This window comes from Meles meles, chromosome 9, assembly GCF_922984935.1.
Source record: "Meles meles chromosome 9, mMelMel3.1 paternal haplotype, whole genome shotgun sequence".
In the NCBI taxonomy this organism is placed as follows: Eukaryota; Metazoa; Chordata; class Mammalia; order Carnivora; family Mustelidae; genus Meles; species Meles meles.
This window is the reverse complement of record NC_060074.1, coordinates 29,148,027-29,174,286: the sequence shown is the minus strand read 5'-3', so window position 1 is coordinate 29,174,286 and position 26,260 is coordinate 29,148,027. Positions and strand designations below refer to the sequence as shown.

Sequence of the window (26,260 nt, the reverse complement as noted above, 5' to 3'; positions counted from 1 at the left end):
AAATCTTAAAGAAATTCTCACGTACATAAAGGTAAAAGGACGTGATATTTACAACTTACTAACAAATGGTTCAGAAAAATCTGGTAAAAGCAGTTGTGGCAAAATGTTAATCAGTGAATGGGGTGAAGGGTATATGCAAGTTCTTTGTAACTGTTCTTTCAGCTCTTCTTTAAATTTTAAATTACTTCAAAACAGAGTGCTTTTTAAACTACAGCGATGACAAAACTTAAGAAGGAATAGGTAGGGGGTGCCTGGGTGGCTCAGTGGCTTAAACCTCTGCCTTCAGCTCAGGTCATGATCTCAGGGTCCTGGGATTGAGCCCCACATTGGGCTCTCTGCTCAGTGGGGAGCCTGCTTTCTTCTCTCTCTCTGCCTATTTGTGATCTCTGTCTGTCAAATGAATAAATAAAATCTTAAAAAAAAAAAAAGAAGGAATAGGTAAAACCAGTATGACAAAATGTTTCTAACAGCCAAATCTGTGGGATCAGGGTTTGGGAGTCATGACGCCATTCTTTCCACTTTTAATGTCTGAAAACATGAACCTGCCTCTCACACTAGAAGAGTTAAAACAAATATACTCTCATACACATGCAAAACCAAACACAGGCACAAATCCTCGAACCTTCCAGACATTCTCTGAATTCTAGGCACTACTCAGACTATTCACATCAAATCTTCTCAAGCACTTTGTGCAATGATATAAAAGGAAGTGACATTGTTTACATATTTCAAATCCCTTAGATTCTATGCTCCCAAGAATGGAAACGTGCTTTATTATGCTCCCTCATGAAATGATTAACTATTGTTTTATGTGAAAACCTAAAAAGTTTGTATATTTCATTTCTCTACATCAGATTTTTTTAACTTTTTTTTTTAAGATTTTATTTATTTATTTCACAGAGAGAGATCACAGTAGGCAGAGAGGCAGGCAGAGAGAGAGAGAGAGGGAAGCAGGCTCCCTGCCAAGCAGAGAGCCCGATGCGGGACTCGATCCCAGGACCCCGAGATCATGACCTGAGCCGAAGACAGCGGCTTAAACCACTGAGCCACCCAGGCGCCCTCTCTACATCAGATTTTTAATGTACCAGACAAGCATGGTATTTCTAGCTATTATTTAATGAATTATTTAGGGAAAAAAGAATTCTTTGCTAAGGTAATTCTTCCTAGTTCATCTTTGATGGGGAAAAAAAAAATCTAGATTTTAAAATACAATACTGTGTTCACCTGAATCCGGACAAGTCTTACTGAAGTTCTGTGGTTTCGCTAAAAACAAAAACAGGAGTTCTGATCTATTAAAGACACACACCAAAGTACCTTGGTAACATCACGTTTCCCAAGATTTGTTTTATAATACTTAAAGAAAAAAAATTTTTGAATAGAAGAATAGCTATGGCAGCTGATGGAACCATAATGGAGTTCACGGAGTTCACATCTCTACTTCTGGGTGTTTAAAAATTTCCAACTAATAGACTTCACATGTTCAAAACTGAACTTGAATTTTTCCACCCATTACCACTCCACTAATAGCCTTCCTCATTTTAGTTAATGGCAATTCCATTCTCCCAATTGCTTAGGCCAAAAATCTTGAGAGTCATCCTTGTCTACTTTCCTTTGTTCACACCCCCACATCCAGTCAGTTAAAAAAAAAAATCTTATTTTCTCTATGTTCAAAATATATTCAAAATCTACTTTTCACCATTCCATTGGTACCACCGCAACCTCCTAAGCACTAACCCTGCCTCCTGGCCTCGCTCCCCATTCCTTATAGTCCATGCACAACACCAGAATGAAGAGTAATCTTTCAGAACATAAGGTAGATCCGATCACTTCTCTGTCAAAACTCTCCAACAGAAGTATGATGTTACAGGCTGATAACAACTGTAGGAACTACCTTCCTGTCCTCATCTCTACTGTTCTCCCCCTTCTTCACATCTTCCATCCAAACTGGCCTTCCTCACAGTGCCTCAAGCATGCTTCTGTCTCAGGGCCTTTGAAGTGATTATTGTCTCTGCCTCAATTTTTCCCTCAGATAGCTGCACTCATTCCCTCATCTTCAAGTCTTTGCTCAAATGTCATCTCAGTGAGGCCTAGCCTGACCATTCAACTCAGCACTCATCCTCTTTCTGTGCTTCATTTTTCTCCAGAGCTTCTCTCACCTCTCTACATGCTATACAGAATTTCCTGATTTTAGTAAGTTCATCGTCTTCCCCACCAGAATGGAAGCCAGGATCCCGTGTGAACAGGACACAATTGCTTCTGGCACCCCACAGCAGCTGAGAGAGAAGCTGAGCCCCGGACCTCTGACCCGGGCAGCTCCAAGCAAGGTAAGATAGACATTCTATGACAAGAATTTACAAACAGAGGAAGGGTAAGCAGAAGGAAGGCAGGAAGGCAAGAAGGCAAGAAAGAAAAAGAGAGAGAGGAAGACAGGCAGGCAGGGAGGGAGGGAAAGGAAAAGAGAAAGAAAAAGAGAAAAGAACGACCCTCCACTCTAACACACAGACAGGAATGTGCGCTATGGGTCTGAGAACCATCCACAGCAGTGAGACAGGCTCTGTCCTTATCACTGTCCTGGGGCCAGTGCGCTAAGGTAAGAACCTACTGGCAGGACTGTAGGAGCTCCAGAAAGCAAGAGAGCTCTCAGATAGAAGATACATCCCTGACATCCGGGAGGCATGTTCTTGGGATTAAAGGCACATGATCAGAGAAAGAGCCTTCGATGTAGAAAAGGAAGGAATCTTCTGTGGCACCATCAATGAAGTTTACTTGTTGAAATCAGTATCTGGGGAAAGGAGGGAGCTTTATACATAAATCTCTTCTAGTTTCTCGTTCTCAAATCAGTTGACTTGCAGCTTATCTCTCTCTCTCTCTTTTTTTTTTTTTTTTTTTTAGTCTCTTTAGCTCTTGGTTGAGTTGGTGTCTCATACAGTAGAAAAAGGAGAGGCTGGCAATAAGGGGCCAAAAGGGCTGGAGGACGGACCGCAGGAATCCGAGATCACGTGCTGTGGGTTGGCCTCAAGAGGTGAATGAGTTTCCTGCAGTGTCTGGCAGAGGCAGGCCGGGGGCTGCTGGGCGCCAGTAACTGGTTCCCCAGAGAGAGCATGGCTAACCGCTCACTGGCCCCCAGGGACACGAGCACCTGTGGGACAGAGAAGAGATGACAGAACACGACATGGTCCAGCAATTCCCACTCTAGAAAAGTAAAAGAAAAAGAAAATGGCCTCTTGGGGACTCATCTTGATGAGACGGGGCTTATCAAGACCAGAGGTCTATTCCCGTTTGTTCTGGTTACACACCAGGAAAGCGAGGCACTGAGGGATCTGCACACTTGTCCCCAGGAAGGGTAACACAGTGGTGACAGTTGGTCACAAGTGCGCTTCCCAGCCATGGATCCTGACCAGTGGGCCTTAACCTCATTGCCACCAAGAATACTTTTCATTATTTCCCCACAGGGATTGCCAGAAAATCCTATCATTTATACCATCGCCACCCTGTCAAAATGTCTGTTCCACCCGAGGCTACCTCACTACACTGTAATAACTTGGACGTTTAGCTTTATCATAGGTAGATGTTCGGTTTCCATTAGGCTACTTTATAGACAGGGCAGAAAAAGCAGTGGTTACAGTATGGGGCTCAGGACTCCGACTCTTGGGCTCTGAAGTCCAGTCCCCCCAAATAGCTTTGTAACTTCGACAAGTTCTCAAATTCTTAGTGCCTCAATGTCCTCACCTGAAAAATGGGGACTATAATAGCTTACACCAGATGATAAAGGGAAAATGATTAGCACGCTGCTTGTCACGTGGTGAGTGCTGAAAAAAGATGGGCTACCTGTTTCATGCCCCCCAGGATGAAACGCCTCTATGCCTCAGGATGGCCTAGTGTGTCCTCACCTCCACCCCACACAGCCTCAAGACGGAAACTCTGGTCTTTGAGATCCCAGAACTTCCTACTCCTCGGAGCCCTCTCCTGCACTCCTGCCCTTCTCCAGGGTGGGAGGTGGGAGAGGAGTGCTTCATTTCCCACCTCCGGACAGGGGGTCTGGGGGTATCCCAATTCCTTAAAGACTCCCTCGGAAAAATGTCATGAAGTACAAGCCCACCATCGGGTTCCACGAGTCCCCCAGGGGCGTACCTGATGGATGCAGGGCTCCTGCCGGAGGCTCCGGAGAGCAATGAGGGCGGCCTCCTTCACATTCAGCTGTGGGTCCCCACAAGCCATCTCCAGGAGTCGCTGTGGTACTTGGCACTGTAACAGCTCTGCCCCCAGGCCCTCAGGCCCCAAGTTGCCCAGAGCTGACGCAGCATTGCGCCGGATGCCGGCCTGAGGATCTCCTAGAAGCTGGGTCATACCGGGTACTGCGGCGGCCAAGGCCGGGCCCAGGGGACCCGCCTGGTAGGCTGCATTGCCCACAGCGAAGCTGGCACTGCGCCGCACGGCAGGGTCCTTGTCTCCAAGGCCCAGCAGCAGGAGGTTGAGCAGCCCAGCCTGACTCTGCAGCGCCCCCCGCAGGGCCATGCTGTGCTGCAGCAAGTGTCCCAGGAGCCCATAAGTGCGGGCCCGCACGGAGTTCTCTGGGTGACCCAGGAGACTCCGCAGTGGCCGATAGGATTCGTCAGAGCCGGCCAGGAGTTCCTGGATAAAGGACAAGTGTCTGGGAGACAGCACTCGGGCTGTGTGGGCCAACAGCGAGAGAAGGTCGGAGGTGAGCACTGGCTGGTCACCCAGGAGGGCAACTGAGAGGAAGGAGACGACAGTTCGAGGGCAGGCAGCCACCGCGTTCACGAACTGGTTGAGTGAGGTGGGATCCGTGAGGGCCAGGCGTGTGAGGAGACTGACAGGCAACTCAGTTTGAGGCAACGGAAGGTAGTGACAGCAGACCTGGGGAAAGAGGAGCAGGGGCAGCCGGAAGAAGCGGGTCAGGGAGAGGGAGCACTCACCACGGTGAGCCAGCGCGAAGGAGCCCCAGCTCTGGCGGAGAGAACAGTCAAGCTAGGCTAAGAAATACCACAGGGAATGCGAAGACCTGAGCCAAGCCCTCCACGCGAGACACAGTGTGGAGCCCAGGGGCACGGGTGTACAAGCATTCCTTGCTCTGCAAGGATGTACTCGCTCTGCCTTCAGAGGCCCACTGCTTAGTGTCAACAATCGCCAGAGAGGTGACTCCTGGCTGAGGAGCTGGGTCTCCAGTGCCTAGACTGGGATGTCCTCCCCATGGAGCTCTGACGGATCCAGAAGAGGGACTGGTGGAGAGAGGAGGGGCCAACACAGATCCAAGCAGTGCCTCTGCCCAGGCCTGAGTGCTTTCTCCACTCCCAGCTCTTAGCTGGAGCCGGGCCTCCGCTCTTCCGGGGACATGGGAGAGCCCTGGAGCTGCTGACAACTGAATAATTTGAGTACAAGAGGCTGGCAATCTTCCCCCCTCACCCCCCACCCCAACTTTTGTGCCTGAGGAGCTTCCCATGTACCTGCAGTAGGTGGGCTGCGATTTCTGAGTCCACAAAGTCAGCCAAGACACCTCCAAGGAGGTCGTCATCCACGTCCAGGGCGAAGGGAAAGCAGAGGAGCTGGCAGACAGAGAGCACCACGAAGGGCAGAAACTCAGACCCGTGAGGCCTAAGGAGGGCAGTGCGGAAGGATTGGCTGGGTCTTCCTCACCCACCCTTTGCCATTCTCTGCCCCCTGCTCAAATTCCCAAGTCTGGCTCCCCTTCCGCCACCTCATCAAACCCACTGCTCGCCTCATAGCTCAAGCTGTCAGCTATGGCCCCCCCCACCATCCCTTCCCCGCCCTGCCCTGCAGACCTTCCAGCCTGCCCAGTCTCCCTCCTCCAGCTCCGACTCACGCCCGGCCCAGAGGATGCAGGAAGCTGGGGGACAGCAGATGCTTCAAGGTGGACATGAGAGTACTTCCACGCTGCGACATGTGGCTCAGGCATAACTGAGGCTCCTGGGTGAAGGTGGCCACAGCCAGGCTCAACAGGGCGGCCACGCCTGGAAACACCCGGAACGGAGACTCAGGGAGCAGGCAAGAGGCCCAGGTGCTCCTGCTTCTCCTACTTAGTCCCTTTCCCACCCAGCATAGCCTGTGCCATCCTTTCCCCAAGCGACAAGAATCACAGTTATGGGGCGCCTGGGTGGCTCAGTGGATTAGCCGCTGCCCTCGGCTCAGGTCATGATCTCAGGGTCCTGGGATCGAGCCCCGCATCGGGCTCCCTGCTCTGCAGGGAGCCTGCTTCCTCCTCTCTCTCTGCCTGCCTCTCTGCCTACTTGTGATCTCTCTCTCTGTCAAATAAATAAAATCTTTAAAAAAAAAAAAAAAAGAATCACAGTTATCTCTGTGGACTGACTGAGGGCTGGGTGGCCTCCTCTTGCAAAGAGGCCTCGATACTTTGGCCCCTCAGTAGAAGTCACACTGATGGAAAGATACCTTGCGGGGAGATCAGCGTCCAGTCTGGCTCCAGGCTCTGTGACCTGGACAGGGACGGCTCCTCTTCCTGGGCAGACACCTCCTCGGGGAGCCTTAGGGCCATGGAGAAGCGGTGCCACAGAACGGTCCACATTTCTGAGCTAGCCACATCCCTTATCAGGCTGCCCTTCCCTGGCTGGAGAAGAAATTGAAGGAGGGTGGGTAGGGAGGTCAAAGTCAAGCCTCAAACGTGCTTTTTTTTTTTTTCCCCCACTCTCATCCCTGACCTACAAGGAAAGAGCATCCAGAAATAATTCCTCTGTTTTTCCCAATGACCAAGGATTTCCCTGTTGTCTGAGTTCCCTTTTTTCCCACATTTTAACCCATGTGTGTGTCTTCTAGAAACCAGGGAATTACGGCTCTCCTCCCCCACTGAGGGGGCAGCTGTGATTCCCCAGAAAGGGTCTGTGCTGAGGCCTAGCACAGGTGGCATTCTAGTTGGACAGAAAAGGCGAATGTGGGTTGCTTTCATTCATTGTCTAGCGGTTCATCAACCTAGGAGGCACCCGCACCTGGGTGAGGAGGTGAAGCAGGAGGATGAGGAGGCCATCGTAGAATCCACAGCCAGCCGGTGGGGTCAGCCGGACCTGTTGGAGAGAGGCAGGAAGAATGCAGGTCCCACACATGCAACTCCCAGTCAGGCAGAAAGAGCTCTTCCCCAGCCCGGGGCAGTGCGGACAGTTCTTCTGGACTCAGGAGTTTGGGTTCACAACTATTCATTCAATGACTGCCTCTACCCCAGAGACACATAAGCTGTTAGGATAGGAAGATACTTGCTGGACAAGCGGCTGGGGCGGAGTGGGGATGGAGACGCGGTGGAGAGGGCCTAACTCTGCCTTCTAGAGGTAGAATACTGGTGAACTAAAAGTTTCAAAGGCAGTCAAGAGAAGGAGGTGGTAGGAAGGGACAGCATTCCAAGTAGAACTCATAGCATAAATAAAGCGGCTCATGAGGGATGATGGTGAATTTTGGAAGGGGTAAATCTGGGCACAGCAGGATTATAGAGCCCAGAGGAAACAGGTGAGCTTTGAGAAGAAGGTAAAGGAGTTTGAACTTTATCCCAGAAGCAGGGGAAGACACTGAGGACTTATGCAAAGTCTACATGGGCAAGATTTTCATCTCTTCTATTCACTGTCGTCTCCTCAGAGCCCAAATATGTCCTCAAGACATATTTCTGTACTGAATACTTATTGGTTGAACAAATGATTAGACTTTTAAGAAAGCTCACCCTGGTGGCAGTGAAGAGAGTGGGCCGGGGAGGAGAGAGTCTAGAAAAGAGATCCTTCGGCAAGCAAGTGCCACAGTCTAAGATCAATGATGTGCACACAAACTAAGGCAGAGCAGTGACGGTGGTAGGCAGCAGAATATCTGAGTGACGACAGGAAGGCAGAGCACATGGGCCCTGGGGGAACCATCTAGATGGGGGAATAACGGAGCAGAGGACACAGTCTATGAGGACTCCCAGGTCTCTGACTGGGGTTCCTGGATGAATGGGAATGCCATTCCTACTCCCTCTCTGAAGTTCAACTTCATCTAGAAAAAGTAGGTGAGTGTCATTACATTTCATGTGACTCTCTTTTGAGCATTTTGTGGGAGGAAATGCGAAGTACTTTCTAAGTTATAAGGAATTCTGTGTCTATGGGGATGACAATCATCTGAATATGAAGTCTATCCTTCCTTTCACAAAATGACGGAAATACGGATTCCCAGGTATCTAAAAACGAGGGCGGGGAAGGCCCTGAAAAGGAGAAAGCGACAAGGAGGCTACATGGTGGACCGAATTCCTGATGAGTTCTCAGGATGCTAGCCATCTTTCCCATCTCAGTTAAGGAGAAGGAAGGGGGGTGGGGAGTGCAAACTGCAGGCCAAGGAGAACAGATAAAGCTTTTGAAAAGATCATAACAACAGGAGCAGAAGCTGCTGGAGGAGGGGACTAAAGTAGGCAGGGAAATCTCCTCCTCTGGTAACTCGGGTCCCCCTCCCTCTCTCCTTCTTAGCCTGCCAGTCTGGGCTCAGAGGGGGCTGTTATCTGGGGGCCGACAGAGAGGAAAGGAAAGACTCCTTGGTTTGCCCCAGGCGGGCTGGCGCTTCAGTCTCTTCCCAGAGTGGAGTCCTGGGTCTGCGTCAGAGGGGACACGTCTGTGTCCTCCCGGCCCGCCTCACCTCTGCAGGGGCAGACAGAGCATGCGATGCTGCTGCAATCCACTCCACAGGCTGGAGGTCAAAGGTCACCCCTTGCTGACCGAGTTGTCCCAACAGACAGGCTGCTGCACTCTGGGAGGAGTCAGAGAAGGAAAGTCTGAGTCTGCACAGCAGGAAGGACATGCAGTCTCCGTCAGGCCCCACGGAATGCCTCTGAACCAGCTGCTGCTGAGACAGTGATGCCCATGCTCCCCCCTGAAGGGCTGGATGGCAGGGGGAAAAAGGGAGGAAGAGGAAAGCTGCGAACTCACCACGAGAGAGACGATGTGTGAGTGGGTAAACAGAGTAGCAATCTCATTGCCTAGCTTCTCCATTCTGGAAAAAGGGGATATGTCAAAGGGTGCCGCCGAGGGAAAGGAGGCTGGTGAGGGGCCTCCCTCCCTGCTAGATGGCACTCTCCCAGGGGCTGCCCAACTGTCGCCAAAGCACAAAGTTGGTGGGACGCTCAGTCTGTTGTTTGTAGAGAAGACTTCACTCTCTCCATGCCAATCCCTCCTCAGCACAGGCTGCAGGGTGCCACTCCCCCAATCCGACATCAAGGTGAGCTGTGGGGATGGAAGATCCCAGCGGAAAGACCCCACTTCATGGCTTACCCAGAAGGCAGATCTTGCAGCCGGAGGACAAGAAGGGACAGGAGGTAGAGTGCCACTTCGGTAGCCTCTTCCCAATCCACGACCTTTACCTACAAGGGAACCCTCAGATAGCAGAGCAGCTTCCCACCGAGATAGTGGGGCCACCACGATGCACTTGCCTATGTTGCCGGCCTACCTTGCCCTGGACCAATAACAACAGTGACTCCAAGGCCAGGGGCTCTTGCCCTAGAAGGTGGCACAGGCGCTCGCTGACGTGGCAGCAGGAATAGAGAACCTAAGGGAGTGGGAAGCAGTCGGTCATTGAGGCTGAGCGGCCCCTGGGCTTACAAGCAGGTTAGCCTCTCAACAGACCCTGTGTCCACCCCAGGGGTCGTAGAGAAGTCCAGGCCACTTCCAACTCTTGCCACAAGACACTGAGATCCAGCTACTTCTCTGTTCTGGTTAGCACTGGCTAACACTGGGGCCATCTCGGTGGAATAGATTTAAAAGCAGAAAGAGACCTTCTCTGTCTCTTTCCCTCTCCCGGTCCTGGGGACCGAAAAGAAATCTGGGGCACCTGGGTGGCTCAGTCAGTTAAGTGTCCAACTCTTGATTTGGGCTCAGGTCATGATCTCAGGGTCATGAGATCGAGTCCCACATCCCATACACAGCATGAAGCCTGCTTAAGATTCTCCGTCTCCCTCTGTCCCTTGCCCCCCTAAAAAAGAAAGAACGAACAAACGAACAGAAATCTGGAAGACAGGCATACCTTGAGGAGGTGGAGGCACAGGATGGGATGCTGCAAGCCAGAGATCAAGGACGGCCTCAGCTGGCTGCTGTCTTCAGTTAGCTGATTCGCCAAATGCCGAGAGATCTGTAGGGACACACCTGAGGTCTCCATCCCCATCCCGTTCCCAAGATTCCCATTCTATTCCTCTCTTATCTTCAACGAATCAGGTTTCTCAACCCCTTGCTAGCCACTCTCCCTCAGGTTCACCAGGAACTCAGACCTCATCCCAACCCCAGTCCTCATGGCCGATGGAGAACCAAAGGTCATGGCCTAGTTTAGCCCTAGTACAGGCAGGTGCAGAGGAAAGCATTGCTGGCTGAAAGGGGGCAGGAAATCTAAACCCTGAGCCCTTCAAGGAGCATCACGGACAGCTTCGGATCAGCCACCCTGCCAAACGGGCAGTTTGTCACCAAGCTCTCTAACCATGGCCAAGGGCTCTGGGATCCAGGGACATTGTGTTCTATAAGTGGCCCAGACGCAGGGTGGGAGCATCTGTTTCTGGAAGTACAGAGTAAGGGAAAGCATGAATGCTTGTTTTTCTGCCTTTCTGAGAAACCGAGGCCAGCTCCCTCATCTCCAGCAACCGGATGAGAGGAAGCAGACACTGCAGCTCAGACCTGCTCCTTGGCTTCCCAGCAGCTGGGCAGCCCCACTGGAGCAGTGCAGATGGCCGCCAACGCAGAGGACATGGCTCCCGGCAGATCCTCGCTCTGCTCCCGCAGCGGCTGGCTCACTTGGGGGGCTCCTATGGAGAAAGGCAAAGAACGCAGGGTTGGGTCTGGTTGTTTCTCTCAGCTGCCCATTCATTCTTCCAGTGCGCAGCTAGTTACTGAGCACTTGCCAGATGCCAGGTGCTAATCAAGGCAATGGCAGTTGGGGGGATGGGTAGGGACGCAGAGCCAGAGTTGCCCCGGAGTCACCAGAACCTCAGTGCTCTACTCCGGTTACCTGGGGGGCTGTGGAAAGGGAGCTGAGGAACCGTCAAGCCGTGTAGCAGCCCGTCCACCACCGCCCGCTGAGTCGTCAGCAGGCTGGAGTAAAAGGCTTTGGAGACGGTCCAGCTGTTCCCATCCATGGCTTCGCACAGAACAGTAAAGCACTAAGGGAGACAAGGGCGGGGTCGACATGAGGGCAGCAGAAAAGTGATGGGACTGAGAGTAAGGAGCAAGAACCCCCGAGAACCTGAGAAAAGAAGAGAAAACCCAGAGGGACCAGCAGTGGCAAAGTATTCCTCGCATTATAACTGCCTTCACATTTCAAGGATGGCAATTATAAAATATTATTTTTTTTAACTTATTTGACAGACAGAGATCACAAGTGGGCAGAGGGGCAGGCAGAGAGAGAGGAGGGAAGCAGGCTCCCTGCTGAGCAGAGAACACAATTCGGAGCTAAATCCCAGGACCCTGGGATCATGACCTGAGCTGAAGGCAGAGGCTTAACCCACTGAGCCACCCAGGCACCCTGAGGATGGCAATTTTAGATGGCAAGACTTCTATTCTCTGATCAGCTGCCTCCCAGATGATGCCTCTCGAAGTGTTAGCTATAGAACATGAGCATGAGAATTCCTGCGGATTCCTGGGGCCCTCCCCAGCCAGTGCTACTGGTTCAGAATTTTGGGTGGTAGGGTATTTATTCCAAACTCTCCATGCACTCGCAGTACCATGACCTATAGGATAAATGCTAGCTGATGACGTGAGTCACTGATGCCCAAAATTTAGGTTAGACATTGAAAAAGCTTCCTAGGGGCACCTGGGTGGCTCAGTGGGTTAAAGCCTCTGCCTTCAGCTCAGGTCATGATCCCAGGGTCCTGGGATCGAGCCCCACATTGGGCTCTCTGTTCGGCGGGGAGCCTGCTTCCTCCTCTCTCTCTCTCTGCCTGCCTCTCTGTCTACTTGTGATCTTTCTCTGTCAAATAAGTAAATAAATAAAAAATTAAGAAAAAAAGAAAGAAAAAGCTTCCTAAATCGAAAGAGTTAAGGGATGTTATTTTTTTTTAAAGATTTTTTATTTATTTATTTGACAGAGAGAGATCACAAGTAGGCAGACAGGCAGGCAGAGAGAGAGGGAAGCAGGCTCCCCGCTGAGCAGAGAGCCCGATGCGGGACTCGATCCCAGGACCCTGAGATCATGACCTGAGCCGAAGGCAGTGGCTTAACCCACTGAGCCACCCAGGCACCCAGAGTTAAGGGATGTTAAACTAGGCTTTCAGACTAGAAGAGTTGGAATGGACTGCTAGCTGAAGGCCGAAATGTAGCCCAGATCTGTGTCCCCCATGGGGCCGGCCGGTTTGAACAATGACTAGGCAATTGCTTACTTCCTCGCTGATGTTCCTCTCTAACTCCTCTGAGATCTGTCAGAACCCAGCTATCTTCTTTCTCCAGTCTCCATTCTCCTGTCCCCCACCTCCATGGTCCAGGGATGAGAACCCACTAGTTTACTGGTTCATAGGAAAAATACATTTGGGAAATACTAGCCCATCTGCAAGTCTCTTTGAGAAGGAATACTTCAACTTGTGGTTCCCTGAAACAGGCCACGGTGCTTAATGCCTCTAGATCTTTATATATGATGCCCCTTCTGCCTGGAATGTTCTCCCTACTTCCTGCCTCACAAATCCGACAAACTTTTATGAGTTCTTCAAATCCTAACAAAGATCATTTCTTTCAAGACTTCTTCTAGGACTCCCCAAGTAGCATTAATCATACCTTCTTCAGTGATGCTTCTGTATTTCACACAAGTTTTATACAAGTTCTAATGTACTTCTTTTTTTTTTTTAAGATTTTATTTATTTATTTGACAGACAGAGATCCCAAGTAGGCAGAGAGGCAGACAGAGAGAGAGGAGGAAGCAGGCTCCCTGCCGAGCGGAAAGCCTGATGTGGGGCTTGATCCCAGGACCCTGGGATCATGACCCGAGCCGAAGGCAGAGGTTTTAACCCGCTGAGCCACCCAAGCGCCCCTCTAATGTACTTCTCACACTGTTGTCCTTGATCATTTTTCATCTCCTCTACTAGACTATTTCCAGTCCCTTGAAGACGGAGATTTCTCTTACCCATATGGCACACAGTTGGGAAATGTTTGTTGTATTAACTCAACCTAACCCTATGTAGTTATAAGAAAGGGGAAGGGAGAAGCACAGGGAAAGACATCAAAGACGAAAATCTGGACAAGGGAGCAGATTACCATAAGGCTATCCCTCCGCAAGGTCTGCTCAGAGTCATCCGGTTGGGCCAGCAGTTTCCCCAACAGGTCCAGAAAGAGGTTGGCGGCCTCCTGAAATACCTGTAGGCTGGGAAAAAATAGCCCGTCTCCCTAAAAGCCCATATGGGGTAAATGGGTTAGTTCTGGGCAGACAGGAGAGTCCCTGCAAAGGAACATCTCAGAACACTCCCTCCTCTCTCCCCTGCTGAACACACAGTCTGCTATACACACCCTCCTCATCCCTTCTTTGCCATTTCCTCTAGGTCATTCATATTGTGACCCTTCCCTTTAGTGTATGGGGACCCTTAGAGCCTGCAAGTCTTGGGATGAATTTAGAAGGGTCTTGGGGTCCTTAGGAGGATTAGCTAGACTCCCAGCTGACTCCCAGTCAGAGAGCTGATCCCTAACCCTTCGGCTTCTCCTTACTCAGCCTCCTCCTAACAGAGACGGGAAGAAATGGGGGTAGAAATCGAAGCCAAAGTGGCCAATGGAGCAGAGCTGGCTCTCGTCCCACCTGTCACCTGTCTGGCTCCTCTCCAAATTGAAGGTGCAGCCAAAGTAGGCCTGAATCACAGCCATCAGGTCCCGTAAGAAGGTCCCATACCAACATTTCTGCCAGGGAAGAGGACAGAGAGTAAGGGCAATGTAGAGGATGGAGACGAAGAAGAGAAAAGGCAGTTAAAAAAAAAAAAGAAAGAAAGAAAGAAAGAGAAAAGAAAGGTGTTCGAGATCCAGTCAGGTTGACAGAACAGGAAGGGGCAGAGGGAAGAGAGCCACCGGACAGAGAAGGGAAATCTAGAGGTGACAAAGTGGCGGCCAGTGGCCAGTAAACAGCCTGAAAGTATGTCTGGTTTGGCCTGAATAGCATTGAAGAGTCTAGAAGGCTCTGTTTTTCAAAATAGCTCAAATTGTTCTCTAAATTCCTTAAAAACGCTTGAGGTTAGTACTCATGAGCAGAAGGCTACTTTCAGCTGCCTGAGCCGAGGCCCCATTAAACGTTTCTCCTCTCAGCCTGGCCACAGCAGAACACAGCACGGGAGGGAGGGATTCTGCCTCAGACACACTGAGCCTCAGTCCTAGCTCCTCCACTCATCATCCCTGTGACCATTTACAAGTTAGTGCCTGCGTATGAGTTGGCGAATCTCTGAATTTTAGTACTCGGTTCTATAAAATCAGGGCAATGAAAGCCTAGGATTTAACATTCCAAAACACAGTGCTCTACAGAGTGGGAAACTGTGCATACAAATCCAGATTTCTAGCTCCTTTTTTTTCTTTCTTTCTTTTTAAAAGACTTTATTTGACACAGAGGTAGAGAGAGAGAGAGCATTCAAGCACAGGGAACAGCAGAGGGAGAGGGAGAAGCAGGCTCTCCACTGAGACTGACATGGGACTCAATCCTAGAAGCTTTATCACACAGCTAAAGAGTAGTTCTACTGAAAACAGATGCTTTCCGACTGCGCCACCCAGGCGCCCCTGGATGTCCAGCTTCTCTTAGAAAACTGGAAGACCTGGTAACACTGGGCCCATGTTCTCATGTGGCAACAGTGAGCCGGAGCCGAGGAGATGTCCCATTCAGACTGGGCACAGGCTCTCTAGTTTACCATATTCCCCACTGCTCATACGGTCACGCAGACTACTTCCCTGCGTGACAGGATCTGTCTGGCCTCAGAGGGCAGCAGGGTTTGCGACTCATTATCTACTAACTAGACAGGAGGAAAGAAAAGAAAAGGCAGCGGGCCGAATAGAAATCCAAGGTGGAGAAACTGAAGAAGAGGATATCTGAAGGACAGAAATCCCAGGTGAAGAAACTCCTCGAAGTCTTCCGAGGCACCTGGCGTAGGGCTTACCTGCTGGATACTGCTGCTCTCCTGGCTGTGTCTAAGCAGGCTGAACAGGAGGCCAGGGAGCCCCGCCTCACGGCAGAAGGAGTACAAGGGAACTGAGTCACAGCAGCTAGACAGAAGACTGCCCAGGACCCGGAGTGCCGGGAGGATCTGGGATGCACCCTCCAGCACGCCTTTCAGGATCTGGGTGACAGGAGAGAAACACATAGGAATCGATATTATCAGAGGGAAAAGGAGAGTCACAGATACCAGTGTCCCCAAGGAGCGGCCAAAGCAGACCAGATATTCCCACTCCTTTCTTTGGGTCTAAAATCCAGAGAAGGAGAACAGAGAAAAGGAAAAACAGTACCAGGGAAGCGACCAAGGGAAAGGCAACCTCCCCTCCATCTCTGTGGGACCCAGTGCCATTCTTTTTTTTTTTTTTTAAGGTTTTATTTATTTTACTTATCAGAGAGAGAGAGAGAGAGAGAGAGAGAGAGAACAAGCAGGGGGAGTGGCAGAGGGAAAAGCAGACTCCCCATGGAGCAGAGAGCCCAATGCAGGACTCGATCCCAGGACCCTAGGATCATGACCCAAGCCAAAGGCAGATGCTTAACCAATTGAGCCACCCAGGCGTCTCCCTAGTGCCATTCCTATCTGCTCCCTCCCTTCTCCAGCCCTTCGCCTTACACACACACACACACACACACACACACACACACACACACACAGGCATGCACGGCACACACACACTTCCAGAGATATAAAACAACAGACACAAAACGATGTCATTCAACTCCAAACAGATAAAACCATATTATCTAACTCTAAATCAAGGCTTGCCTAACTATGACCCACAAGCCAAATCCGGTCTGCCACTTATTTATACATAACCTGCAAGGTAACGGCACTCTGATACTTTCAAAGAGTTGTTCCTCAAAAGTTAACCCTTCAGAAAAGAATAACATTTACATCAAGTGCTTTATGTCATTCTCCATTTCTAAAGCTTTTCACTTATTTGCTTATTTACTCTTTACAACCATCCTGCCTAGTAAACACAATTAGCCATTTTACAGAAGACAAGACTAAAGCCTCTGATAGGTTAAGGGGTCAATTACCACAGAGCTGAAGAGTAGTTCAGCTGGAATGTCTGCTGGAATGTCTGTAAGTCTGCAAGACTTACCCTGGAGGCAGAGTTTTTCACCGGCCTCCCTACTGAAGCCACCACCCCACTACAAGGAGAGCATGGAAGGGCCAGAAGGGAGGCAAGGTCCAAGGCAATTCGATGGGGAAAGGAGAGTCTTGGACCAAGGGTGCTGGGATGACTGTAGAGCCGCATGCGAAAAGATGAACTTGGATCCGTACCTCACATTATATATACAAAGTAACTCAAAATGGGCGAGAGACCTAAATGGTAGAGCTCCAACTAAAAAGCTTTTAGAAGAAAACATAGGAGGAAATCTTCTGGACTTTGGGTTTGGGTCTGGAAAAGATGTCTTCTACATAACACCAGAAGCATCATTCACAAAAGAAAAAAATGGTAATTGGATGTCATCAACATTCAAAATCTTCGTGCTTCAAAAAATACTCTTACGAAAGTAAAAGAACAAATCACAGACTGGGAGAAAATATTTGCAAACCACATTGTGATAAAGGTCTCCTATCCAGAATATACAAAGAACTCTTACAACTCAAGGGGACAAACAACCCAATTTAAAAATAAGCGTAAGAACTGAATAGATACTTCACCAAAGAATACAAAGGGCTAATAAGCATGAAAAGATGCTCCACATGAGTTATTAGCAAAATGCAAATTAAAATGACAATAAGACATGATTTCACATTCACTAGAAATGGCTGTGATAAAAACTGACAATACATGCTGGCAAGAATGTGGGGACACTGAGACCCTCACATGGTGCTGGTGGGAATGTAAAATGAGGCAGCCACTTTGGAAAATAGTCTAGCAGCTTCTTAAAATGGTAAATATAAACTACCATACAACCCAGCAATTCCAAAATATCCAAGAAAGAAAAATGAAAACGTATGTCCACACAAAGACTTCCATGTGAATGTTCATGGCAACATCACTCATAAAAAAGCCAAACAGTGGAAACTATTCAAATGTCCATCAACTGGTGAATGAATAAACAACACTAATTATGAATACCAATTAAGTAAAATGTTACCCTTTAAAAAAGAATCTTGTTTTTCTCATTAGTACACCTGTATCAGAAGCGCTTGTATATTTATGTCTACATTTTTAATTTCATCAACAAAATTTTTTATTGAAATTCGATTAGCCAATATATTGTACATCACTAATTTCAGATGTTCAGTAATTTATCCGTTGTGTATAATACCCAGTGATCACATCAAAATTGTGTGGAAAAGTGCTCTCTCTCATTATAGAAGTACTCAATAATATTCTCCATTTTTGCCTCTTACTCTTCAATGCCCAAAATGTTTACCACCCAAGTTTGCCAACCCCTGCTTTAAATGAATGCCTTTCCCTTCAGAAAGAGAAAATCGAGGCCTGTTTTCTTTCTTTCTTCTTTCAAGATTTATTTACTTATGGGCGCCTGGGTGGCTGAGTCAGTTGGGCAGCTGTCTTTGGCTCAGGTCATGATCTCAGGGTCCTGGGATGGAGCCCTGTGCCAGGCTCCCTGCTCAGCGGGAAGCCTGCTTCTCCCTCTGCCTGCCCCCTGCTCATGCGCTCATTTGCTACTTCTCTCTCTCTCAAATAAATAGAATCTTTATTTTAAAAAAAGATGTATTTATTTATTAGAGCAAAAGAGAGAATGTGCATGCTCAGTGGGTGGAGGAGCAGAGAGGGAGAGAAGAATGGGAAGCAGAGGAACTAGAGGCAGGACTCCGTCTCTGGATCCTGAGATCATGACCTGAGCTGATACCCAGAGTCGGACACTTAACTGACTGAGCCTCCCAGGTGCCCCCTTTTCTTAAGGATTGATGTGCTACTAAAGGAGGCCAGCAAATCTCGAATTAAATGGATAAACTGAAGGAGAACTGAAAAGGGACAAACTTTCTATTTCTCATGTTTTTTAATGCCTCATCTGTGACTACAATAGTCTGAAATTCCATTACGTGGACCCATTACCTGGCCCCCGGCCTCGTGCAGCTGGCCTTGGATGCGCTGGCAGAAGTCAGGATTGCACAGCAGAGTGAGTGGGGCCTTCAGCTGGACGGGCACTGGCTCCACAGTCTCTAGTAGGTGCTGCCACTCATCGTCGCTGTCTGGCTCCTGAGGCATAGGGGGGTGAAAGAGGTCAGGAGCATGTCAGGTTCAAGGACAGTAACACCCAGCCTGGGGAATTAGTAAATGCAAGAACCAATGAGTTCTTCAGCACAGATGTATATTCATTTCAACCACCGGTTTCAAAAGGTAGGGCTGGCAGTATAAGAAGGGTCTTGAAAAGTCTGAGAACATGGGCACGAGTTCATGAAGAGATACAGACAGGTCTATTGCAGCATGGTTTATGATTTAAAAAAAAAATGGAAATGTCATAAGGCCAATCAGTAAGGGAATAAGAAATCATGGCACATCCATCTTAGGAAATATTATGAAGGGTATACAGGAATTCTTTGTGGCATCCTCACAATTATAATAGTTTGAAACCATTACAAAACAAAGCATTAAAACCCCCCAAAGATGACATGTTCAGATGTAGAAGGATCTCCAAAACAGATCATATGGTGAGGCACGATGTAAAACAGTACTTGTGGTGTGAACTCAGTGTTAAAAAATGGCCAAACTATAGATTTCTGTGTGTGCATATAAGTATCTGTAAAAATTCAGCAAGTTTAGAAGAACAAAGGTTAAACTAGCAACAGCAGACAGCACTGGGATTGGGATGAGGCTCAAAAGGGACTTTCATTTTTACCCATGTGTTCCAATTTTTGCTAATTACATGTTCAGATGTTATGCAATTATCCTATCAATCTACAAATTGATGATAAGAAAGAAATTTTTAACACAAGGGGAGCTCATACCTGGGATAGTTGGGAATCACTGTTCCAGAAAAACATCTACCTGGACCCAACATCCCACGGCAGGGTCAAGACCAAGAGGAGCCCCTAGGGCTTACCTCATTTTCTAGGTCCACTGCATCAATGCTCCTCTGGCCCACCACCTCTGGCCTCGGCTCTGGAAGAATTCGTTCACAGTCCTGGGCGACCCGGTTTTCCCTGCCAGAGGAACAGCGAGTAGGAGGAGTTCCAGACCTGTGAGGCTCAGGGTTCATTAACATGTCCATCGCTCTGGGTCCAAGGTAAAAATGAAGAACAAGCCATACAGGATCAGAGAGGGGAGAACTTTCTTCTAGGATATGGCCAGGACAGGATGTTGACCGCTCCACACATGTCCTTGACCGTCCTTCCACTTTGGATCTTACTCTCAAGTCTACCTTGGCAGTTTCCACCTGTAGCTCTTAACTCAAATAATCTTCACTTTTGCATGGAAACAATTCTTTCCTTCTCAGTTAATGTACAACTGAGGCATAGAGAAAAGAAAATTCCCACAATTCCTGATGAATCAGGAAAATATCCAGAATCAGAATTCAAGAACCCAGGACTCGGGACTCCCAGGGCCCTGCCCCATAAGGCAGTGGCTAGTGACAGGCACCATGTTGTATTTGCTTTGGCTAAAGCCAAAGATCTGCAAGATACTTCACTCTATAAATCCCTAGCTATCCCCTCCTCACCGAGGTGCAGGGGGGGCCTCTCCAGCCCCCCACTCAGCCCAGCTGCTCTTCATTTCTGAGGCCAAGATCCCAGCCAAGAGGCCTGGTTCCTGAGGAGTGGCTCTTAGTCTAGGCAGAGGGGCTGTGCCACAAGCCATCTTGCTGGTCCTGTCCTCTTGCTCAAGGGCAGGTCCTGTGTTCTGGTGTTTCTGTGGGAAGTGGGCAGGAGACACTGAATCAAAACTATTTGGTTGCCATAGGGCAGTACGAATCCTACTTGTGGTCTTTCCTTAACCTTCCTTCTCCAACCTCCCCAGTTGCTAGCCTGGTCATGTTACCCATCCCCTCTGTCCCACATACCTTCTGCTTGGCCTCCTCAGCCATGCGCTTACAGGCTTGTCGCAAGATGCGAGATCGATTGACCTTGGGGGCCAGCTGATGTACCTGTTGGTCCTTGAGGACCTGAAGTTCTGGTGGTAGGCGACTAGTGAATGGGGTGCCCAAATCTGGGCTTCCTGGTTCAGTTATTACTGCAGGGAGGGAAGAAAAAGAACATGTGATCACGCTAGAGCTGCGCCACCATCTCCACTTGGCCAGAGACAACTTCCGTGTCTTCAGGCTTCTGTGGAAGAACACCATTTTGACAACTGACAAAGAGGGAGTGGGGTGGCAAGGGGAGTGGCAAAAATTAGGCAAAGGGCAAGGAAGAAAGTTCGAGCTGGTAGGGTAACACACTGCATTCAGACCCTGGGGAATGCAGGCAGATGGGGAAGAGCCTCGGGAAGTACCAAAGCCCTGGGAACTGTAAGGACTCACTGGTGACACGACCAGCTATAAAGGGGTGATGTAAGAGGTCTGGCCAGGACAGACGTTGCCTGGGGTCCTTGGTGAGCAGTCCCTGTAGAAAGCTCTGTGGAGAGAAAAGAATACCTCATGGGTCTTCGCTTTCCTACAGGCTCTCTTTAACTCACCAACAGAAGCAGGAAACCAAGACTCCGGGGTCCATTCCTTCAGTAAACTGGCTGGTCTTGACCACCCTCTACTCCTATCTGTAGGCCTCATTTCCCTGGCTCCAGTAACAGACTTCACGGTCTCCCCTCCAGGAGAGCCCCCGTCCCATCCAAAGTCATTCTGGCATCTTCACAATCACCTACAGAAAGCAAACATTCAAAGGAGTCCAAATGGCTCACTGTGCCCTCCCTCCAATGGCGGGCTTGTCTGCAGCTGGGCAGGAGCAGATGTGTTCGTGGTTGCATACAGATGGGTTTGGGAGCCCGCCAAAACAGAAATCCTTCGGCAAGTCTTCCGATGGTGGTGCGGAAGGGAGACTGCCTCTGAAAGGGGCACATCTGTTATGAGGTATCCTTGGGAACACCCTCAGTTGGGCCTCAGATAGGAATAGAAGGTACTGGTAGCTGATGACCACTGTTCTAAAACAAGGTGTCATCTATGGCTCTCACTGAATGAAGATGCCTGCATGTTGGCTCTGAGGGAGAAGGAACGGCCTATCGCCCATTTAAGTTTCTTTTGTTTAGATTCTTTCTGATAACTACTGGAGCTTTCCCAACTAAAGAGATTGGGGAGAGACTTGTGCCTTTTCCTCTTAGAGCAAAGGAAAGTTATAATGAGACTGCACTCTGGGAAAAGGTTGTATTTAAATTCCACTGAGGGCCCAAATTTTGCCCTAGATAAGAAATAAAAAGGGCCAACTCTTCTTCTTCCCTCCGTTCCTCACCCGCCGCCCCCCCCCCCCCGCCCCACACTGTGAGTTCGCTGCAATCAGGGGGGCACCACCTCTGTCACCTGCCCCTAATAGCTGAGCTAGTCCCAGTGGCTCTGGCCATTTGAATGTCTGAAGATTCCTTCTTTCAGGAAGAAGACTAAAAGTTCTGTGGGCAGATCTAGGTATCATCTGGACCTTGCACCTGATAGGAAATAAGTGGAACAGAGAGTGTGTAAAAGGATAGCAGCTGTCCCTGGTGGCTTAAAATTACCTTTCCATTGTGATAAAGAATAACCCGCCCCAAAGAGGGGCTGCTAGGTCCAAGTTTGGTGGTCCTTAGAACAGCCTCCCAGAATCAGTCCCTACAGGAGAAAAGCAAGGCAGCTGGGCCCAGCTCCTGCACTCATTAACAGCAAAATCTAGCCCCAGATTTTGGAAAAGGGAACAGGGGCAGAGGAAGACAGGTTTCTGATGCAAAGTGAACTCCCTTTCTACGTTCATTACCTTGAAGCAAGGGCTAATGGCGGTCGGCCAGCGCACAGGGTCCTTGAGGATGAGACTGACCAGCTGAAAGATGCTCGTCGTGTAGAAGGGAGGGGTGCCCACCGCCAGCTCGTACAGTATGCAGCCCACGGACCAGAGGTCCGCGGTGTGGTCGTATGGGCGCTCTTCCACCAGCTCTGGAGACATATAAAGTGGTGTGCCTTTGATGGATGTCAGCACCATCGTGTTGGTGCTCATCGCCCGGGCGAATCTGCGGGAGATGATGGAATGGAAACGGGAAGAGAGAACGTGAACAATACAAACCAGCCCTGGCGACCACTGCCTAACATTGCGTGAGTTATCCCAAACCTTCACAGACAGCACCTTCCTAAAGACCCGATGGGAATCCCAGTCTCCAGCTCGGCTTCAACAGTGAGGCCTGGGGAAGTCAAACATATGGTCTAACACTCCCGGCAGAACGAGAGGCAGCGACGGAAGGTCAGACCTCTCACCCAAAGTCACAGAGCTTGATGCCACCGCCCTTGGCAAGAAGGATGTTCTGAGGTTTCATGTCTCGGTGGAGAATGCGGTGGGAATGCAGATAGTACAGAGCGGACACCAACTGGGCGGCAATGGCCTGAACCTAAGGGTCACACAGGTAGGAGAAAGAAAGGAGAGGTCAGAGGAAGGAGCCTACTGAGGAACCCAAAGACACTTCCCTAAATTACTGATGTGATCGTCTTTTCTTTTTCTTTCTTATAGAGCTTCCCTTGACACCTGCCTTAGTTCTTGCCCCCCATTCATTCATTCTTTCATTTGTTCACTCACTCATTGAAAAAAAACGACCATGGATGGACAGATTATCCCGTGCCTCTCAGATGCATCATTTATAAGCTGATGATAATACCACCACCTCCTGGGGTGCCTGGCTGGATCAGTCAACAGGCATCTGCCTTTGGCTCAGGTCATGATCCCAGGGTCCTGGGATTGAGGCCTGCATCGGGCTCCCTGCTCAGAGGGAAGGCTGCTTCTCTCTCTCCCACTCCCCCTGCTTGTGTTCCCTCTCTCGCTGTCTCTCCCTCTCCCTGCACACCCGTCAATTAAATAAATAAATAAAAATCTTAAAAAAAAAAATGATACCACCTCCTGCATCGGGATCCCTACTCAGCAGGGAGCCTGCTTCTCCCTCTCCCCCTGCTCGTACTATCTCTCTCGTTATCTCTCTCACTCTCAAATAAATAAATAAAATCTTTGAAAAAAATAATACCACCTCCCTTATAGGGTTACTACAAGGATTAAAGAAGTTACAGCACACCATGCTCAGAATGGTATCTGGCACTTAGTAAACCTTCAATACACATTAGCTATTGTTAAATAAGACAAAGTCCTTTTTCTCAAGAGACATGGTCAAACGAACAAGATACATAAAATGAGCAAGATGATGACTTACATATCATAATGCTCAGAGGGAGATAGCACGCTTCAACAGGACATCTGGGGGGGGGGGCGGTTCTACTTGCTAGGGTACAGAGAAATCTCTAGAACAAGTGTGGCTGGGGAACATGTTTGCCCCTGCTGTTAACCACTAGATCTTGGTGGTGAATCCTGCCTTCAGCACAACCCTTACCCTTTCCTGCCCTCTTGATACCACCACACTAGCTCTTCTTCCCTAAAGGTGCTTAGTAACATCAACAGCATTGATAATAGCTAACTAGGGGTGCCAGGGTGACTCAGTCAGTTAAGAGTCACCCTTTGGCTCAGATCATGATCCTGGGGTCCTGGGATCAAGCCCTGCATTGGGCTCCCTGCTCAGCAGAGAGCCTGCTTCTCCCTCTCCCTCTGCCTACTGCTCTCCCAGCTTGTGCTCTCTCTCTCTGTCAGATGAATAAATAAAATCTTAAATAATAATAATGATAATAATAACTAACTATGTTGAATGCTGTGTGTCAGGCACTCTTTTAAACCCTTTACATGGATTAATTCACGAACCTTCACAACAGCCTCATGAGACAGACATTACAATTATATCCATTTTTTAAATGAGGAAACTGAGAACAAAGAGGTTAAAGTAACTTGCCCCTGAAGAAGCTAGAAAATGGCAGGGTCAACCTTTGTACTCCGAGACTTTGGCTCCAGTGTTCACATAATTTCCTGGCATACCACAGTGTCTCCATATACCCCCAGACTCTTCTATTTTCCTCGGGAGTTTTCAAAATGGTGACTCTCAGTGCCCTCAGCTTTCCCTATCAGTCCCTTAAGCTGAAAAGAGGTCAGGGGAGGGCAGAAGTTTGAGTTAGGGAACATACCTGGTCTTCAGGAAGTTTTCCATCATCTTCCAAGATCTGAAAGAGCTCTCCCTCAGCGTAGTCTGTCACCACCACCACCTGCAAGGAGGAGGCAAAGGTCCCGATGGCTCCAGCTTGATACATTCTGAGGTCTGGAAATTTCTGAGACCCTTCTTTTTTGGGAAGGGTGACCCAAAACCGAAGTGTACCTCTTTGTCCGTCTCAAAGCTGTCAAGCATATGTACGATGTTGGGATGCCGCAGACCCCGCATGATTTCAATCTCTCGTTGCAGATTCCTCAGCTCCTTCTCTGAGCGTCCCAGTTTCGGAATGAACTTCAGGGCCACCACCTGTCAGTGGTAAGATGAAAAAGAGTAAAGGCCTAACCACGCTATTGAAACATTCACCTGAGAGCTCCAGAATTCAGGCTTTAGATTGTTAGAGCAAATTCTCATTACTCACCAGTCTCCTACTCCCTTACCCATGGTACCCTGGCCTTATCCAGCCACCCCCCGACCCCACCCCCACCCCCGCCAAACCCTTGCCCTAGGAAAAACCAGCCTTGGCCAGACAGATCCCTTTGGTGGATTCTGGGAGAAGTGTTCTGATCTGGGTAAAGAACTCTGATTTAAGAGATTTAGGGGAAAGAGAAGGAAGAAACAATGAGGAAAAAAGAAAAGGGTTCAAGTGGTCAATTTCTTCTTACATGGTATGATAAAGGAGAATTAACAGTAAACATAAAATTTATTTATTGTTTACTAGGTGCCAGACACTGTACTAGTATAGTAATTCAGCACAAATCACATTTAATCCTCGAACTCCATTAATCAGATACTACTCATAATTATCCTCATTGTAGAGATGAGGAAACAGACATTGAGAGTTTAAGTAATTTGTTCAAGCTACTTATCTAGGATCTGAACTCAAGTAATCCAATATTAGGGCCAAATACTCTGTGAGAGGAATGAGGGAGTCAGTTCCTCAGGAACACAGGTCGGTATTCTGGTCCCATTTTCCACCGTGGCTGAAGGTACAGAATCCCACCCAAGAGATACCCCTCTTTGTTCACCACCTGAGCACTGTATTTTCTTCGACCCTTGTACACCCTCCCAAAAGAGCCTTCTCCAATCATCTCCAACACGTGGTACTTTTCCATGACAGAGGTTTCAGGCTCCCTCAGAAGGAAGGAGGTAGAGATGGTGGTGAAGGGCTACAGCTCCCGGGGACAGTTCCACACATCTAGGAGGCCTGGTTCGGGCATGGAAGAAACGTTCATTAATGTTAGCCACCTTGCCTTTTCCTTTTTCATAATAATCAGGTCTCAAAAACATCGTAGGGTAGAGTGGATGGAAAGATGAGATCTTGGAGCGAACACAGCGCCTCCTGTCGTTCTCCCTCCCTTTCAGCCACCTTCTGTCCCCAGGCCAATCTCGTTCCCACCCGACCCCGTGTCCCCCTTCCACCTCCCCGCAGACCCGCCCACCCGACCCCTCCCCCTCTCTTCCCCTCCCTCTCCCTCCCCTTCTTCCTCTCCCTCCCCTTCTTCCTCTCCCTCCCCTTCTTCCTCTCCCTCCCCTTCTTCCTCTCCCTCTCTTACCCGAACTCGCCCCTTAGGCCCCGCCCCCTCTACCCAGCCTCGCCCACCCGACCCCGCCCCCCTCCGTCCAGCCTCGCCCACCCGACCCCGCCCCCTCCATCCCGCCTCACCTACGGACCCCGCTTCTTCCAGCCTCTCCCAAGCTCCTGACACCTCCAGCCTCCTCAGCACCCCCTCCCACGCCCCCTGCCCGCGCACTTTGCAGACCGGAGCCGCTCTCTCACCCCCAGCCTAGGAGCTTCAAGCTCCTCAGGCCGAGGGCGTCGACTCTGTCCTTCAGCCCCGCCCCTTCCGGCTGCCTGCAGACTTTGCCTGACTTATAACTCTTCTCCACCCCCACTGCCGGTCTCTTTAGACTCCCACTGCTACGAGCTGTACTCGCTGGAACTGGTCAGGGAGGTTTACAGGACGAAGGCATTCAGA

The 26,260-nt window shown here is 49.4% G+C and overlaps 1 protein-coding gene across 6 annotated transcripts; it reads right to left on the bottom strand.

Moving 5' to 3' along the window:
* Nucleotides 1-2,754: 2,754 nt before the first annotated feature.
* On the bottom strand, nucleotides 2,755-26,084 carry STK36 (serine/threonine kinase 36). 6 transcript variants are annotated; one of them, XM_046019512.1, is made up of 27 exons: nucleotides 26,062-26,084; nucleotides 25,313-25,488; nucleotides 24,450-24,590; nucleotides 24,262-24,339; nucleotides 22,468-22,598; nucleotides 21,977-22,226; nucleotides 20,566-20,659; nucleotides 20,110-20,279; nucleotides 19,771-19,958; nucleotides 19,156-19,327; nucleotides 18,168-18,311; nucleotides 15,074-15,253; nucleotides 13,741-13,838; nucleotides 13,209-13,314; nucleotides 10,978-11,128; nucleotides 10,647-10,774; nucleotides 10,009-10,113; nucleotides 9,436-9,534; nucleotides 9,261-9,349; nucleotides 8,919-8,982; nucleotides 8,629-8,739; nucleotides 6,978-7,052; nucleotides 6,427-6,601; nucleotides 5,843-5,990; nucleotides 5,466-5,613; nucleotides 4,132-4,878; nucleotides 2,755-3,139 (listed from the first exon to the last, which is right to left on the bottom strand). In XM_046019512.1, the coding sequence occupies exons 2-27, from the start codon at nucleotides 25,394-25,396 to the stop codon at nucleotides 2,996-2,998; spliced, it is 4,020 nt and encodes a 1,339-aa protein (XP_045875468.1). In that variant the 5' UTR covers nucleotides 25,397-25,488; nucleotides 26,062-26,084; the 3' UTR covers nucleotides 2,755-2,995. The 6 variants fall into 6 exon arrangements, with proteins under 6 accessions (XP_045875468.1, XP_045875467.1, XP_045875469.1 ...); XM_046019511.1 differs by having other exon boundaries at nucleotides 25,948-26,082; XM_046019513.1 differs by lacking the exons at nucleotides 25,313-25,488; nucleotides 26,062-26,084 and adding an exon at nucleotides 25,530-25,647.
* Nucleotides 26,085-26,260: the final 176 nt, after the last annotated feature.

Coding starts and splice junctions, on each gene's coding strand:
- STK36 (XM_046019512.1), bottom strand. CDS start 25,396: ATGGAAAAGTACCACGTGTTGGAGATGATTGGAGAAGGCTCTTTTGGG. Junction 13,839..15,073: donor AGAGCAGCAGTATCCAGCAG/GTAAGCCCTACG, acceptor CTTCCCTGGCAG/AAATGTTGGTATGGGACCTT. Junction 11,129..13,208: donor TGCGGAGGGATAGCCTTATG/GTAATCTGCTCC, acceptor TGTCTCCCTTAG/TGCTTTACTGTTCTGTGCGA.